The sequence below is a fragment of the Erithacus rubecula genome (genome assembly GCF_903797595.1).
Source record: "Erithacus rubecula genome assembly, chromosome: 2".
Taxonomy (NCBI): Eukaryota; Metazoa; Chordata; class Aves; order Passeriformes; family Muscicapidae; genus Erithacus; species Erithacus rubecula.
The window spans coordinates 70,373,335-70,390,297 of record NC_136685.1 but is presented as its reverse complement, the minus strand read 5'-3'; the positions used below and the strand labels follow the sequence as shown (position 1 = coordinate 70,390,297).

The window sequence follows — 16,963 nt, the reverse complement described above, 5'->3', positions numbered from 1 at the left end:
AGAAATCCTCAAAAACCTCAGAAGAAAAAACCTGCCCTTACAGCCACAACTGATTAGCAAAATAGTTGAGCATCTGCCTAGAGAACATAGACAGGTTCAGTGTTGTCAGTGGTCCCACAGGTAGGTGTTTAAAACTGAACATCTTCACATGCCTTCTACTCTGACAAAACTCCATCCTGGTTGCTAAACTTGCTGCTGCTAACAGTGTATGCCCCTCTGCATTGTGCCTGTCATTCAACCATCAGCAAAGCCACCACTCAGAACTAGGATTCAGGGAATTGCCTGCCAGGGGGGTGCCTTCACCCCTCAGCTATTTGGGCCACTGTTAAACTGGTGGAAGAACTTTCAGCCTGATTTCGTCCAGCATCACGATAAGACCTACAAGGAGACTCACCATTTGTGAACAATTCCCACTGAATTGGGAAAGAAACCTCAGGCCATGAAATCAAGGAGGACTTACTGTGTGCTTCAGATGAGCAGAGAACCAGGTCCCAGGGAACACACCAATTGGACACACCCTACTATATCTCCATGCCATCATTTTTAGGCTCCCTCATGTTGGTTTTCCTCAGTGATTTAGTAATGTTTCACTGTTCACTACAACAGCACAGCTGCACAGCAAGATTGGACAGGTCCCATTTGCCAGGTGTAGAGGAAATGGTGGCAGCCAGGTCAGGTCATCCCCTTGGGAGAGTGAAAACTGGGATTTCACATCTCTGAAGGGAGAGAGAGGCTGAATCTTCATCCTGTCCCATTAAGCCTTTGCAATAAGGACAACTCCTCTAATTAGTCACATTCATTCCTCTCTTAGGCTCCTATTGTTGAAAATTATCTCAGGCACTGAATCCAGTTTTCACAGTGTGTGGTCTGCTTAACTCTTTAAAAGGAAGGGTAGTTCAAGACAGCATTTTGAACTGTAGCCCTTTCACGGTTGTCATTGTCTTTTTACAAGCCCTGCAGGTAGGATTTCACACTTGCCTGGGCCTTGAGATCCCTGTTTGGCTCTTGCTAGCTGTGTGCTTCACACCCGTGCTTTAGGCAACTCCTGCTCAGTGTGCTAACTCCATTCACAAGCATCCCAATTATCCATGTATTCCAAGTAGGAAGAAATCCAAAGCAGAGGACTCTGGATTTAATTTTGAGAAGCCCTTACTGCATCTTACCAGATTAAGTGAATACACATTTCACAGCTTCTCCTAGAAAACAAGCATGCTTTAACAGTCAAAGCTTACTGAAAGTAACTACCAGCTTCATGAATTAAAAGGCTTACTCACAACTATTCAGGAAAAAGTGAAAATTTCATTAACACAAGGAATTTTTATCAACCTTTTTCACCTACCTTCACACAGTGGTATGTTGCATTAGCAGCACAGACCAAGTTATTATTAGGCCAGCCATCCAAATCTGAATCCTCACCACAGATGCGTCCATCACCAGCGTAACCTGTCCTACATTCACATTTGTACATTGGATCACTGAAATGGCCCAGATAGATGCACTCTGCAGACTTATGGCAGCTGTGTGTCTTGTCCTTGCATGGATTCTCAGGTTCACAGACCTATAAATGATGAAGCATATTCACTGAAACCTGATAATCACAGTCAGCTGTGTGTGCCTTAACTTTGTCAAAATCAGACCAGTTATTTAGAGGTCTGAAGATAGGAACTATGTTTTGATTGTATTAGTAAATCATACTGCTCTGTAGTTCACAACTCCAACATGTACAGTAAAAATAATTAAACTACAGGAAAACTGGACATTATTTAAAAAGCAATTAAAGTGGTTAACAATTTCAGAACTGTATCTGAAATTCTTCTAGATGTCATTAAACCCCAGAAATTATCTGCAACAGGAAGGAGATTTTATACTCACCTCTTTTTCTTAATGTTCTGCCTGACAGTATAAAGGGAAGATCTTATTTGCTTAAATCAAAGAGATCCTAAGGAATTCTTGCATTCACTTCATGTAGGATTTTTTTTTTACCTCTTCCTTATCATTGTATTTTTCATTTACAGTATTTGAGAATCTTACACAGATGGTTCATGTAGAATTCACAAGCTGAGATAACCACAGACTGATTCAACAGCAACAAAGAGAAGGCAAACCATGACTTTCACTTCAATATTTTTGTCTTTTCTACAAAACTGTAGTCTCCAACCTCACTTCTAATTCCTGCTGTCCTTCACCACTGATTAGCTTTGGACCAATGGAATTTAGGGAGTGAGAACTTCAGATATGTGTCTAATAACATTGATATCAACAGCGTCATATTTATGAAAAAAGACAATCCAAGTTCTTCAGTTTCCACTCTCCAGAACAGGTATGTTAACCTCAGAGAAAGGAGTGCAAAGCAGGGAAATGTTTGTTCCTGGTATTTTAGGCTAATTTGGTAAAACTCTGCAGATGTTTAAAGAAAATCAAACCGTTAAAAAAGCCAATCCCAAATTCAAAGTTTTGTTACTCAAAACAAAAATACTCTGAAAGAACAGTTATTTATTTCAGGCTATTTTTGTTTGGTACCCAAGCCTATCTTATGCCATAATTCAAAGATACTTCAGATGAGAATTACTCAAAGCCATCAAATTCCCTTCAAAATCACTTACTTGCTTCTCTGTCTTGGCAACTTCAAGCCCTACTCCATAGGGCTGACTTCCTTTATAGCGTGGAGGACACGGCAGACAGTGAAAACCTGGATTTGTGTTCACACAGCGATGGACCTGATTCACTTTAAAGCAAACATCTGACACAGCTATACACTGTAGGTAAAGAAAGAAAGGAGAAACCAATTAGATGGCTGTGTCCAAGTTCCCAAGTAATGCAATTTTCATGGTGATTTCCTGATGTTAATGGAAACAAAACCAATACCTCATCAAGATCCTCACAGACGGTACCATTGCCAAGGTATCCTGCTGGGCATGCCCCACATGACCAAGACCCATCTGGGTAACTGTTGCATTCTGCTCCAGGGAAGCAGGGATTTGACAAACACCCATCTGGCAAAGACACAAAAAGCTGAAAATTAAGTGAGGAGCATAAAAGGCATGTAAAACTTCATTTAAGAAACGGGTATTCTCTGATCATTAGCTTAAATCACACTTAATGCAACAGACTCTTATAAAAGCCCTAAAGTTAGGGTTATTAAGTGCATTTAAGACTAATTACTACTGATTTAATATGAAAAAGTTACAGATTGCTATATCTAGTTGAATACACTACAGCATATTTAAACCCTATTTAAGAAAGACATATTTGTTCAAGGAAGTTGGTATCATGAATATATAAAATCCCACTAAACAGCACTCAAAATAGTTAAATGTCCTCTACTGAAACAAAGGTATAATTAGCAGATTCCTGTACTGTCACTTCATAATTACCCATTAAAGAAACAACAGCAATAACATTTATTCAGACTGAATAAAGAATGAATACCAACCAATTGGGCAGTCCTTCTTATTGCACATATCATGTTGCTTGGTATCTCCCACACATGGCTTTCCCCCATACTGTGGCTCTGGGCTGTTACAGAGGCGAGACCTCTCACGAATTCCTCCTCCACAGGTAACAGTGCAGGCAGACCACGGAGACCAAGGACCCCACTGGCCATTCACTAAGATATGCAAAAGTGCAGAGAATCACAGGCAATAAAGTGGGAACATCTGGTGCCAATGACAACAAGCCTTCATCTGATGCCTGACTAGAGAAAGTTCCTCTCTATGTACAAAGAAAGGTGACAGCAGATGTTTGCACTGAGATAGCAATATTTCAGAAACAATGAAATTAAAAATACCCAACTGCTTCATGGGTATTTTTGGCCAATAATTCAAAACAGCATGCCATGCCCACTGGATATGCATAGAGAAAAAAAAAAGAAAGGAGGAAAAATTGTGTGAAAGGAAAGTAAAAGTGCATGGAATGAAAGGTCACTAAAAAAAGGTTTATAAGTGTAAATGAATAAGAAATAATTATAATAGCAATTAATTGTGTCAAATGTGTAAAAAATGCATGCACAAATATCAAAGAAATCTGACTTTTGGGGGATTCTATGTCTATTCCTAACAAGTACAGAGACAGCTTCCTTTTAGAAAGGAAGTGGGTTTTTTTGACATGCAGAAGATATATCGCTAAAAGGGAAATTTCTCAAACTTTTAACATTTAAAGCCAAATTATAACTTCAAAGTTTACAAAACCTCTGACTGCATGGTTGTCTTCATTTTCAAAACACTCTTGTGTGCTATTTCACTCATAAGATAAAACTGTATTTTCCATTAGAGAAATTCACTGCCATTTAGATCTGAATAAAGACAAAGAATTCAGCTGGAATATTATTGTGTCATGTTTGATTCAAGACCACAGACCTACCTGGACATGGAACCTTCTCACACTTCTCTGTTTCACGCCCATTCCCCACACAGTTTTTCCCACCCATCTGGGGAATAGGAGAATTGCAGAGACGGATGCGGGTGATATTTCCCACTCCACAGGTAACGGAACAGGACGACCAGGGAGACCAGTGACTCCAGCCACCATCCTGACGTACTGCCAGAGAAAAGAGCAAAACTCAAGCAAGCAGCCCACCTGCAGCAGTAACACAAACTCAGTAGTGAGTTAGCCTTCTAATGAGCCTCTCACCACATCTGATGAATGTCCCATCTCCTTCCCACCACTGCACTTACAAAGCCCAGCATGCCAGCTCAGGTATTCAAGAACAGCTTTCTTAAGAATTTCAGTAACCAATATATGACTAACAACTATGTCAGACATTTTACTTAAAACTAAACTTTTCCAATTAAACAAACTCTTATTCAAAATGCACATTTGGACATATAGCAGTCTCAGCTGCTAAATATCACCTTAGGTACTATATTAGCCTGAATATCACATATCACAGGTACTTGCAATAGCCATTAACTACACTTCTTGAATATCATCCTTGTAAGTGCCTTAAATATAAATGCAGTTTGATATTTAGCAGAAATCTTCCATGATTACTGCATTCCTAAACAGAGCTAAGTTAATGGGATGGCCCAACAATCAATGAATGGCAGATGTAAGCATAGCTTTGCATATCATGTTTACAAACTAAGTGTTTTCTCCAAATTGAGTTCAAACAAAAGACTCCAGTTCATAATGTAAAGAAAGGATCACTCATCTCTTTTTTTAACATAGCTGAGCCCAGAATGTACATACCTATCAAGTTGTCGGAAGAGGAATATTTGAAGGGGAAAATTGCCAAAGAATCTAATGACAGCTACTGTAATTGTGCATATAGGATTTCTCAAGTACATACAGCCCTAACTTGGTTTAGCTTTGAGATGTCCAAAAGAAGCTTTCTCAAAGGAAGGAATGTATTACTTACTGCGATGGTCACATTTCTTAAAGCTGCACATCCTTGTTTGGATGTGTGGGCCTGTACAAGCACTCCTGGTGACATCACACGACCTTCCTCGCATCTGTGTCCCAGAGCCACAGGTAACTGAGCACTTTGTCCAGTCTGACCATGGTGACCAGCCTTCCTCACTGTCATCAGCTGCAGAGCAAAAGGTAAGAAAAAGTGCTCAGCTCTGAAAGTTGCTCTATTATCCTATTTAGAAGATACTCTTTTTTTTCTGAAGAAAATGTATTTTAACATTTAAATCTCCTTTTCTAATTTTGCTTCCCAAGCCACTGACATTATGGAATTATGGTGTAATGAGGCTAGCTCAGATAAGAATCCTGTATGTTCATGAACTTGTGTGCAGTATGTTTGCATGAAACACTAATCTTTGAAGGAAGAACATCTTATCTCTAGAATGGACTGAGCCAAAACCTGAGTCCAAACTGCCTTTGGCTTCAGAACATAGGTCAGTATGATGACATGTGGCCCCATGACAGACATTTGAAAGTTGCATAATGGTGAACATGATCAAGAGCCTATTGTAAGAATAAGCCCTATGCTCTGAATTAGAAAAAAATGTGAAACATGACTGGGGAGAAGCTTCTAATATTTTATGCCCAAGGTAGCTAAGCAGGTTATCATCTTAATTCTAAGCAACCAATATAATCAATGAAAACGGACCAAGTCCTTCAAAGGGCAACTTCAAATACCCAAGTTACTCTGTATACATACAAGTCCTATATTTGATCTTACCTGCCTTGATCACCTTACTCGTTTTCAGCTTTAAAAACACTAGTAGTGACTTTAAATAATGCCAGAGACTATCTTTTTCCTCAGTTAAATACTCACAGTGAGAGCAGACTGGACAGCATTCACCTTCAACAAAAACTGGATCAGCACAGGAGACTGCTGGACAGGTGATTTGATTGCACACAATTTTGGAATCCTAAAGGCAAAAAAAAAACCAATTTACTGATTTATGCTCACAGAGAGGTTAATGAAGGAAGGCATCTGGGGAAGTTTCATGTGTGGAAATGTTTTGATTTGTTCTATCATGGACAAGGACTACTTTTATAAATGTCATTAAGTCTAGCCAAGCTCTATGTAAATATGACCTGATGTGGATAGTTGAACTGGAAATCCATTACTGCAGAGACTAAGAATATTTCCAAAACCTTACCTGGCAAATGCACTTGGTGCAGCTATCCACAATCCAGCTTTCATTATCTGCAAAGACACGGCCATCCTGCCAGCAAACTGGCTGGCTCTTCAGTGTTTTGTTAGGCCCAATCAGTTCCCACATAATTTGGTTCTCTTCAGACTAGAAGATGAAGTTAATGACAACAAATTGTGTATTTCATAAGCAAACTGTTTTAAATAGACAAAGCTGAGACATAACTGGACTTAATTCTTCCATCAAAAAATGTATTTTTATATATTTATGTACATAAGGAAGATGATCATAAGTATTGCAGTCCTGCATAGCAATTCTAGCAATGGTACAAACACATTCACACAACACTAAAGGAAATCTGTTCTTAGCCATTTTGCTTTCCTCTACTACAGCTCATCTTTAGGTAAGAAGACTTTAGTCCTGACACATATGGCATACTAATAAAATGCCTGCAGAAATAATTAGCTGATTCAAAAAACGAAGAGGGGCAGACTTCAGCACAACATCACCATCATACTTCAACTATGAAAATCCCATACACTTACTTGCAGAAGAACTACCAAACTAGTCTTAATGAATAGAGGACTTTACATATATGTAGACATACTAACAGGTGTTCATATGTTACACAGAACTCCCCATTAAATGTCCTGGCACAAAAGAAAGAAGGAAAGATCCCTGCACAGCAGACCTCAGCCAGTTTTCCAGCCTTGCAGGCACCTACCACTTTCTGGAGGTTATCAGCCAGGTTGTTGACCACGATGCGCAGGCCGGTGAGCTCTGTGAACATCGACCCCAGCTCTTCACAGGAGCGGTCACAGAACTCAGCCTTCCCTGGTTTCTCACCCACGTACTCGGTTGTGACAGCAGGGCTCAAGTGGAGGATTTCAGTGCTCTCATTGATGGTGTTCACTTCAGCTGGTAGCAGGAGAATGAAAGAGAAGAACAGCATATACAAAGCTCTTCCACAGATTACAGATTCCTGCTGAAATCACAGATTGGCACCCATGGGTAGGGTTTAAACAGATCTATTTTGGCACAGCTTCATGCTTATTATACCCACAAATAAAAGAGGGGTTAGATGTCAGCTGGTTCCAATTATAGGCTTTCCCTTTTCAAAATTAAGAGCCAAGATGTGTCTCACATGGCCCTCACTTTTAAATTGCTGGCACTGCAACACATTCATTTATGAAGAAGACTAACAAAAGGACACAGTATCAAAAAAGCAAACCTATTTATCCACTCAAACACAAGAGGTTTCAAATTTTTTCATGACCTATCACATTTCCTCAAGGCAGAGGAAAAGGCAGGAGAAAGTTTCCTTGCAGAAAGTTGTTGGAGTTGTTCTATCTATAAATTCCATGGCTGGATGAAATTTGGACCCTTATGCAATGTATACCAGACTTTGGGCTGCTCATGTTGCACTGCCCAGTGTTAAGCTCAGAGGAGCTGTAAAAAAATAGTTTCATTCTGGAGAAAAATGGAGGTCAAGCTAAAATCAGACAGATTATTTGATGTGTCACTCCAAACACTCCTCCAAAAGGCAGATTGTAACTAAAAGAGAACTTTGCATTATTAGACTGGGAGAACTGGATATGTTCTAATATAATTTTAAAATATATTCCTGTCTACAGTAAATTCCTGGAAAGCAACATAACAGCAAGCATGATTTTAATTCATTAAAAAAGCACATCGATAACTAAATAAAACAGCCTATGTTCTGTAGAGCATTTAAATCTCTATCAGGTAAATGTCTTATGGATTCCATGGATGCTTTCTCTAAGGATTCCATGATAAACTCAGAATTGGGATGCTTTATCTAAGGACTCCATGATAAACTCAAAGTTGGTATCAGCTATACAACAATTCATACTTTTCTATCTCTTTATAAACACTTCTTTACCAGATTAACTAACATTGGAATAGCTCAAGGTTACCAAAGACAAAATATTCTTTTAAAATTGCTATATCTTTAAAAAGAAGAAATCAGCACAGGAACATGTGCCATAAAACATACACGTCAAAACCCAAATACCATTCAGTGTTGACAAATCATCAAAGGTGGCAAAGCTTCAGAAATGTTAAGGGCTTGGTTTGTCCCTTTACCATACAATGTAAAGTGTTACATACAAATGTAAAAGGAAATTAAAACAGGAACAAAGTATTCTTCATTAATTTGGAAGGAAAAAAAAAAAAAAAAATTAAAAAGAGAACAAAGAACCAATCCACAGTATGACATTAAGTGATCACTTCTCAACCAAACTTAAAATTATTGGCTTGATGTGCTTTTAAATTAGCTATGAAACATCTGCCACTAGCCAAGGTCTACAAAATGCTGTTTGCAGTTTTCCAAAGTTGAAGCAAATGTCCAGCTTCATTTACAGGACAGGAGAAAACCACACAGCAAATCAGAACTCTGTGTCAGAACAGTTTATTTCAGCTGCTTTTTGATTCCCTGGAAAGAATGCAATTTTCCTACCACACTGAAACACTAGATTTCTCAGATCCCCCCACAGCACTTCTCAGATCATTAATTTCATATTTTTCAAGCCAACATGGAGTGTGCCTTGACCGGAACATTCTGAGGACATTAATAAAGTTGCAATCTCAGCAGGAAACATAAACCAAAAATATGTAAGAAGAACTAAATCCTCACTTCCTACTGGTACTTGGCAGTGACTGAAAGAAGATGCCTGGGGATCACTGGGAAATCAGTTCTCTGCTGCTGGTTTCCTGCTAATTTCCTAAGGACCAGATGATTAAAATGAGAAACCAGAAGAGCAAAATGTGCACCCTCTCACATATGCAAATATAATTCTGTTGATACAACTCAAGAAGGGATTTTATTGATGTGCCTATTTAGGTGTGTTTTTGTCATCTTTCCTATCCAGTGTGGTGTATAAATAGTGCCTAAAGGATTTGCAGCCACCACACTACAGACACTCTTTCCTGCCCTCAACCAAACAGCATTTCCAAGCCACCATTTCACCAGGTCACATTCCCATATTAGGCTTAAAGATACATTGGGAAAACACAGTCCTGTCTCCTTTTGTGTCCTTAGGGCTGAGAGAACTTCATTGGTGACATCAGCCTTGCTGTCTGTCACAGGACATTAACACAAATATGTCATCTTACTGCCTTTACTTCATCTCAAGGAGTGAGCCATCTAAATGGGAAAACATCTTGTGGTGGGTAAAGTCATTCACAGCTTTTCAACTATGGTAATTGTCATTAGCAGCATCCACCAAGTTCCAATACTGGACCCAGTATTGTTTAAACCATCCATCAGTGACTTGGATGGACAGATGCCTCCTCAGCAAGTCCACTGATGACACAAAGCTGGGAGGAGTGACCAATACCCCAGAGGGCTGTGCAGATCTTCAGAAGGACCTCAACAGGCTGGAGAGATGGGCAGAGAAGAACCATTCTGCCTCTCTCCTCATCCTCAGCCACATCTGGAGTGCTGTGTCCAATTCTAGGCTCCTCAGTACAAGAAAAATATGGAACCCCTGGATTGGGTCCAGCCACGGACTACAAAGTTAATCAAGGGACTGGAGCCTTCCTCTCATGAGGAAAGGCTGAGGGAGCTGGGCTTGCTCAGCCTCAAAGAGAGACAATAGTGAAGGGACCTCATCAAGGTGTAGAAATATCCAAAGAGGATGGAGCCAGGCTCTGCTCTGTGGTGCCAGCACAGAGGCAATGGGATGCACAGGAAATTCCACCTGAATCAGAGAAATAACTTTACTGTGTGGATGACCAAGCACTGGAACAGAGAGTGGAGTCTCCCTCACTGGAGATATTCAAGAATCATCTGGACACAATCCTGTATCATGTGCTCATGCATGACCCTCCTTGAGCAGGGAGGTTACACTAATGACACCTCGTGGTCCTTTTCAACCTGACCCATTCCATGAGTATGTAATTCAGCTGGATAGGCAATGTCAGAATCTGACATGCACATAAAAAAACCTCTCAAGTAAATTTGATGCCTCCCTGTGCTATTAGCTCCTTTTTGTTACTGCGTAAGAAATTTCCATCTTGTAGTGTTCTCTTGGTGTTGCAAAGTAAAAGCAAAAATACTGTGAATTTAATTATTTGCTGAATAATTCTCAGGAACAATAGTCTGTATAATTTACAGAACCGAAAATTTGTCAATTTACATGTGGTAAAAATATATTAAGAATTTATTATCTGTTGGTGATCAGCAGCTTATAGCTATACAAGAATTCCTCTTAAGATATATATTAGCATGAAGAATTAAATTATTCCTTTAGGCTCTCACTGGTTTCCTTTTCATAGTAGATGTACAGTAACATCCCATTTCTACTTGGTGATGCTTCAAAACACTTACTACTCCTTTGAAGAAGTCAAAATCTGCTATGGTTTAATTTCTGGGTTTTGCATAAAGTAGGGAAAAAATGGAGTTCAATCTGCTTAACTGATTTTCTGTATGTCTCATATTTTAGCAAAGGGACAGAAATAATGGCATTTCAGGTGGCAGGAGTTCCAAACAAAACCTTGAAGTCCTGCCTTGTGCACCTACAACATTCCTCTGACAGATTGAGCTGGCTCTTATTCTTGACTGAGCCCTTGTCAGCTACAAGCACTGGGAAGTAAAACAGTCAGCACCTTCTATAAGCACGGGTACAAAACCTCAGCACATATTTGACAAACAATCCTAATTCTTTTATGGGGAATCCACTACACTGCTACACACAGAATGTTCCCCTCTTGGCAGAGCAAGCATGAACTGGACTAACAGGAACATGTCAACCCATAACATACATGCCTTCCATATCTCCTCCTTTGATTTTTTATTTTCCTGAGGTTGTTTTGATTATCAACACTTTGGAGTCACACCCAAAGCTTCTTTCACTCAAAAGTATTGCCAAGGAATTAAGTGTCTTTAAGAATGGCAGACTAGTTTGTGGGCCCATTCACAGCAGTAAAATTCAGAACCAACACCACCTGTCTTGCATGAAAAGAATTGCAGAAAACTCATGTAAGAAAAGATACATTTTCCTGCATATGTTTTTTCCCCTTCCATTTCTACTAATTTATTGCCCAATACTTTTTCCCCCAATCTAAAAACAGAGGCTTAGAGTCATAAACCTATGTAACTGAACTGAAATAATAGGCTAGAGAGTCAAAATGATATCATACAAACATTAAGTTCCCATTACCACCAATAAGCGACTCATTCTCCTTTTCATTTCAAAATGATCTGTTGCATGGTTTTAAGATAATATTTCATGACTGACGTTTCTAATTTTCAGATTCAACTGAACAGTGTTAACAAGACAACAAAAGCCTTACTTGACTGGCTTCTCTGGCATCCTTTCTTACGCAGAACATCCTCTATTGAAGTATCAAAGATTAACTGAATATTTTGCAAAAGACCCTGTAATAATAATTTTAAAAAGCAATTAAAAGCAGTAAGATCAATTTTTGCACAACTAGTAACTGATCTGTCTCAAATCCATGCTACTGACTTGATTCAGACATAAGCAAATACATCAAATACAATCTACAAGGCATTAAGCCTGACACACAGAAAAAAAATAAAGTGGTTATAGTTTTGTTACATACAATTTCAGTATTATAAGCCACAAAGCTAGGGATGTACTGAAACATGTCATAATAAAAGATGTTAATCTGTCACAAGCTCAAAACTCTATTTTCATACTGAATTTTAGATAGGGTCAAAGCCAACTTTCCTGCACCATCAAACTTCCATCCTTAGCCAGTCATTCCCATGCACCATAATTCACTACTTCCTCAGTTGTGCTGATACTTCTGAGACAACACTCTAAAGCCAGACTGGTATTTTATTTAGGAGGAAAAAACCTCAAAGAAGAAAAAAAATTAATTAAAAAACAGATTGTTTCAGTGAGCCTGTTAATGGTACAGCTTCAGAACCAGTTGTATGAGCACTACTGATGGAGTAACTTAGTCATGGAGCAGGAATGGAGAGGCTATGGGCAAGAACTTCTTAAGTCCCTGCCAAAACTGGTCATCCCATGGAGCCAAACTCCAGTAAGTCAGGCTCTGGCTGGAAACTAGATGGCACAACATGATGAGAAGGAAAGGGATTTTCAAAACTTTTGGAGCCATCATTTAGCTGTGACTGAAAAGAAGCCATCCTTAAAGTAGTTGGGCTGGATCACATCACTAGATTATGAGGCAGAAGGTCGTTTCCATTTGACAGTAAAACCAGAAAACTTACAATTCTATCATCTCAAATGTTTTCCACAAAAAGAAAAATAATCTCATTTACAGGGCTGATCAAAACTTTTTATTCCATTTATTTTTTCAAAATTTTCCTCTTTAAAAAATTTAAATTGAAAAGAAACATTCAAAATGGCAAATCAGGATGTTCTGTTACGGGATGGACCAGCAGCACATGCTTCAGCTCCATTAAATTTTTTTTTTTTTTCATCTTATTTCAAGTAAAAAATAAAAATATTGACATGTTCTCATGATTTGAATAGACATATTTCAATGGAAAAACAGTTCTTCAATAAATTTGAAAAAAATTCTACAAATCACCACAAAAACCCAACATCTCTAGAAGTCTTACATCTGGAGAGAAAAGGGATAGTTGCACAGGAAAGCCCAACAACTGGTTTTGCACATTTTTCTGGATTTAGACTTTGTTTTGTCTTTGCTTTCAGGAATCCCAAAGTCACACAACACAGATCCAGCAATTAATAAAAGCACACTCTGCTTGGAAACACTTGTGACCCCATCAAATCCAAGAGGCATTGGGACAACAGAACTGCACCTTCTGTGTTCTCCCAAACTCCTTCCAGTTACCTTCTTACCCCACCTGAGACCCAAGCTTCTGCAGGTCGGTCACCTACCCTGAAATGATTCTCCCGAGAGGACCCTTTCGCCACGTACAGCCTGCTGCTCTCTGCTTTCAGCTGCTCATAGAAAGGCTCCTCCAGGATGAAGCTGTCAATAAGGTCACAGCCAACATAGAGGTTGTAGTTCTCCCCTGTTATCTGCACGGTGAGGTTCTTCCACTGTGAGTCAGCAAGGTCCACGTCTTCCAGGGAAATCACGTTCTGGAAGCCATCCACCCAATAGATGAGGTCCAGGGTGTTGGCGCGGCCATTGGAAATGATCTCAAACTGCCTCTCACTGATGCCGGGACCCTCTAAGGCGAGGACAGTGCCTCTAGACTGCCTGTCCTGCCTCAGGGTGGCTGACAGGATGAAGCCCTCATTCTGCCGTATGAGCTTGAGGATCTTTTTGAGTTTCTCTGGTTTACATGGAGGTATGTGGTCAAACCGAATGAAGCGATACGCTGGCGTGGCGGGGTCGGGGCCCCGGAACACCTTTGCTCCAATTGTCTTTCGGTTTATGTTACTGACTTGAAGTAAGTCAAAGGTAGTCTCCTCTTCCTTGTCACCATCTGAAAAAGTTAACAGTGTGTGACAATGTGTCTACAAAAAGCCTTACAAGAAACTGCTCTGTGCAGTATACTTAGCAACTGAAATTATATGACAGACATTAAGGACCAGCAGAATAAACCCAGTACTGTCCTGCTCACAAATGTTCCTACAAGTAGGCAAGTGAATAGTATTTTCTACCTGACATTTTCATTTACCTGACAATTCTCTCCTTCTGTGCATGCACACACTTTTGATTATACACTTATACATATGGCTTCATATTTCGTAGCACTATATAGCACATATTTGTACATATATGTATGTATGCTGTAAGCCATGTACATGCCTACACATGGATGCATTTAAAAATTTATTCATTAAATTTTTTTTAAGATATATATGAATGGATAAGGAATTTGAGGCAATTTCTGTATTTTGATCTCCAGACAACGGAAAATCAAATTATGAGAATCCATGTGTTTACATGCTGACCCCAAAAAAAGAGATTTTCTTTTTAAAGACTGAAACCAAGAAAGATATAAATGAGGGTCTGGCACCATGCCAATTTGTATTCTACTTATATTTGATCTGTAGGTGTCTATTTCTCTACTTCTACCTTTATGAAACAGTCATCCCATACAATTATTCTGTTTATGTTACTTTCACCATACATTTCCACTACACAGAAAAGTATAGTATCATTTATTTCAGGGATTATATACATTTTTATCAATAATTTCTAAAGAAAGCAATTTTGAAATATATTGAGAAATCTTCATTTAGCATTGGCAAGGTATATCTACCAAAAATACCACAGGCACTTTTAAAAAATCCTTTATGATTACTTTGCCCAATGTAGTTCAGGTAAGCCAACACTTTGCAACTTTTAACTTTAGGAGTTAGTCTGTATGCAGTTAAGAAGTGTCTAAACTTACCCTGAGCATGTGAGCAAAGCCACAGGGTTATCAAGACAGCAAGCCACAACAACCCTCTCCTCTTCAGCATAACTCCTATGAAAAAAATGAAAAGTAGCCAATATTAGGAAAATTATATCTATCAACTATCAATAGTGCAATTCTTCTCATGACATGCCATAAACAGCAACTCTACATATAAAATCAGAATTTTTATTTTGATTGATTCTTGTAACACTTATTCTGGGTCTATTCTGGATGGCAGAAGTGAAACGTGACATCAGGTGAAGGGAAGAGGAATTATAAAAGTTAAAAATCCTTTTTATGAAAATGCCTTTAACAGAAAGGAAAGACATACAGAAAATATACATTGTTATTTTCTTAATGAAATTTCAGTAGCTGGCATAGAGAACCATATGACACCACAGGAGATACAGCTTATTGCTAACACATCTTTACTTTGGAGTGCAATATTCAGCCAAAAATCCTTGTAGGCTAATGGGATCTAGACGATGATTCTGAGTAATAGGGGTACTTTTCAGTACCTTTTTCAGTGCCATGATATAAACCCCTTTCTCTTCCATAAATATATATATATAGACAATCCTCTGTACCCAAGAATAGCTGGATAAAGTGATTCTTAACGTGATGCCGGGTTTGCCCTGTAGCTCTGTGCAGTTACAAACCACATAATTGCATCTCCATATGTGTCTTAGCTCACAATGAATGGAGCAGAAGCATTCCCCGGAATGTGCAGAAATCCAGTCCTCCGGGTACAGCCAAGTAACTTCAGCACTGCCAACTCCACACACTATTGCAAGGACTCAGGGATGCCGCCAGCGCTCCCTGTCTGCATTTTCTTTGTTCTACACGGAATGCCGATTACCTGGCATCCCCAGGGTACCAGGGCTCCAGTCAGCCGCCGGGACGCCCGTCCCAGTTCTGGAAGCCGGCGGGTCGCGGCGGGACAGAGCTGCCCGGGCGGCGGGGCTGCTGCGGGCAGGTGCCGCGCTCCGCCTGCCCCGCGCCGCTCCCCGAGCCCGCAGCCCGAGCCCCGAGCGGCGGGCACAGCCTCCCCCGCCCCCGAGCGGGCTTCGCGGCGGGCACCGCACCTCCCCGCCCGGCCTCACCTGGCATCGGGGAGCCGACGGCGCGCTGGGGCTCTGCGGGGCGAGGCCGGTCCGGAGCGCAGCGCGATGCGCCTCGCTGCTGCTGTCGCAAGTCCCTCCACGGCACCGCGCCCCGCGCCGACGCCTTTATGGGCTGCGGGCCGGGCCCCGCTGTCAATCAGCGGCGCCGGGGCGCGCCCCCGGCTCGCTGCTCCGCGGCGGTGACATAAACCCCCGCCGCCCCCTCCCCACCTCGCCTACCTGCGGGGCCACGGCCGGCCCGGCCCGCCCCGGCGGGCGGTGCAGGGGCGGTGCGGGGGGCGGGCAGGGCGGCAGGGCCTCCCCGCGGGGAGCGGAGCGGCGCGGAGGGGCGGGGAGGGCAGCCCGGCCCGGCCCAGGGCAGCCCGGGCTGCCGTCGGTGCGCGGGGCCCAGCGCGGCTGAGCCCCCGGGAGGCGGCGCCAGGCCCCGCGGCCGGGCCGGAGCCGCCGTCGGGCCGGGCACGACCCGGGTCCCGCGGGCGAGGGGCGCATCCTCGGCTCCTCCGGCCGGCCCGGCTCTCAGGGGACACTTGGCGCTTGGGAGATCGGTGCTCCTGCCGCCACCGCCGCAAAACCCCGCCGTCTCGAGGGCTCGGTTCTCTCATTTTTATCCTTTTAATTTTTAAATTGTGCAACAGCCCGAAGCCGAGAGTTGCCCGGTCCCCCGGTCAGTTGGCAAGGTGCTCGGGGATGTCAGCCAGCAGCTCCTCAAGTGAGGCCAGCACCTCGCTCCCGCTCTTCTGCGCTACGAGCACCATCCCTTTCATTCCATGGAAGGCGTTGAGGGCTCACTGAGACGTGATCCTTGGCTCGGGGCTAGTGCGAGCGGCACAGGAGAATCCTCACTCTTAGACTGGTCACGTTAGGAGAACTGGGAATTATCTCCACAGTCGAGGACTCCAGTCACAGCCACTGAATTTTAAAGGTCACCATGCTGAGGAGCAGCCAGCCCA

At 41.5% G+C, this 16,963-nt stretch overlaps 1 protein-coding gene across 1 annotated transcript in view; it reads right to left on the bottom strand.

Moving 5' to 3' along the window:
- Positions 1 to 16,142, bottom strand: part of THBS2 (thrombospondin 2) — a 30,070-nt gene extending 13,928 nt beyond the window's left edge. The window contains exons 1-13 of the mRNA XM_079297552.1: positions 15,993 to 16,142; positions 14,884 to 14,958; positions 13,412 to 13,968; positions 11,865 to 11,949; positions 7,273 to 7,466; positions 6,555 to 6,695; positions 6,224 to 6,320; positions 5,357 to 5,527; positions 4,360 to 4,536; positions 3,434 to 3,607; positions 2,866 to 2,993; positions 2,604 to 2,756; positions 1,340 to 1,558 (exon numbers count right to left, since the gene is read on the bottom strand). Coding sequence (XP_079153678.1) covers positions 1,340 to 1,558; positions 2,604 to 2,756; positions 2,866 to 2,993; positions 3,434 to 3,607; positions 4,360 to 4,536; positions 5,357 to 5,527; positions 6,224 to 6,320; positions 6,555 to 6,695; positions 7,273 to 7,466; positions 11,865 to 11,949; positions 13,412 to 13,968; positions 14,884 to 14,958; positions 15,993 to 15,999 — 2,178 coding nt within the window. The 5' untranslated portion in view covers positions 16,000 to 16,142. The remainder of the gene's footprint in view (positions 1 to 1,339; positions 1,559 to 2,603; positions 2,757 to 2,865; positions 2,994 to 3,433; positions 3,608 to 4,359; positions 4,537 to 5,356; positions 5,528 to 6,223; positions 6,321 to 6,554; positions 6,696 to 7,272; positions 7,467 to 11,864; positions 11,950 to 13,411; positions 13,969 to 14,883; positions 14,959 to 15,992) is intronic.
- Positions 16,143 to 16,963: the final 821 nt, after the last annotated feature.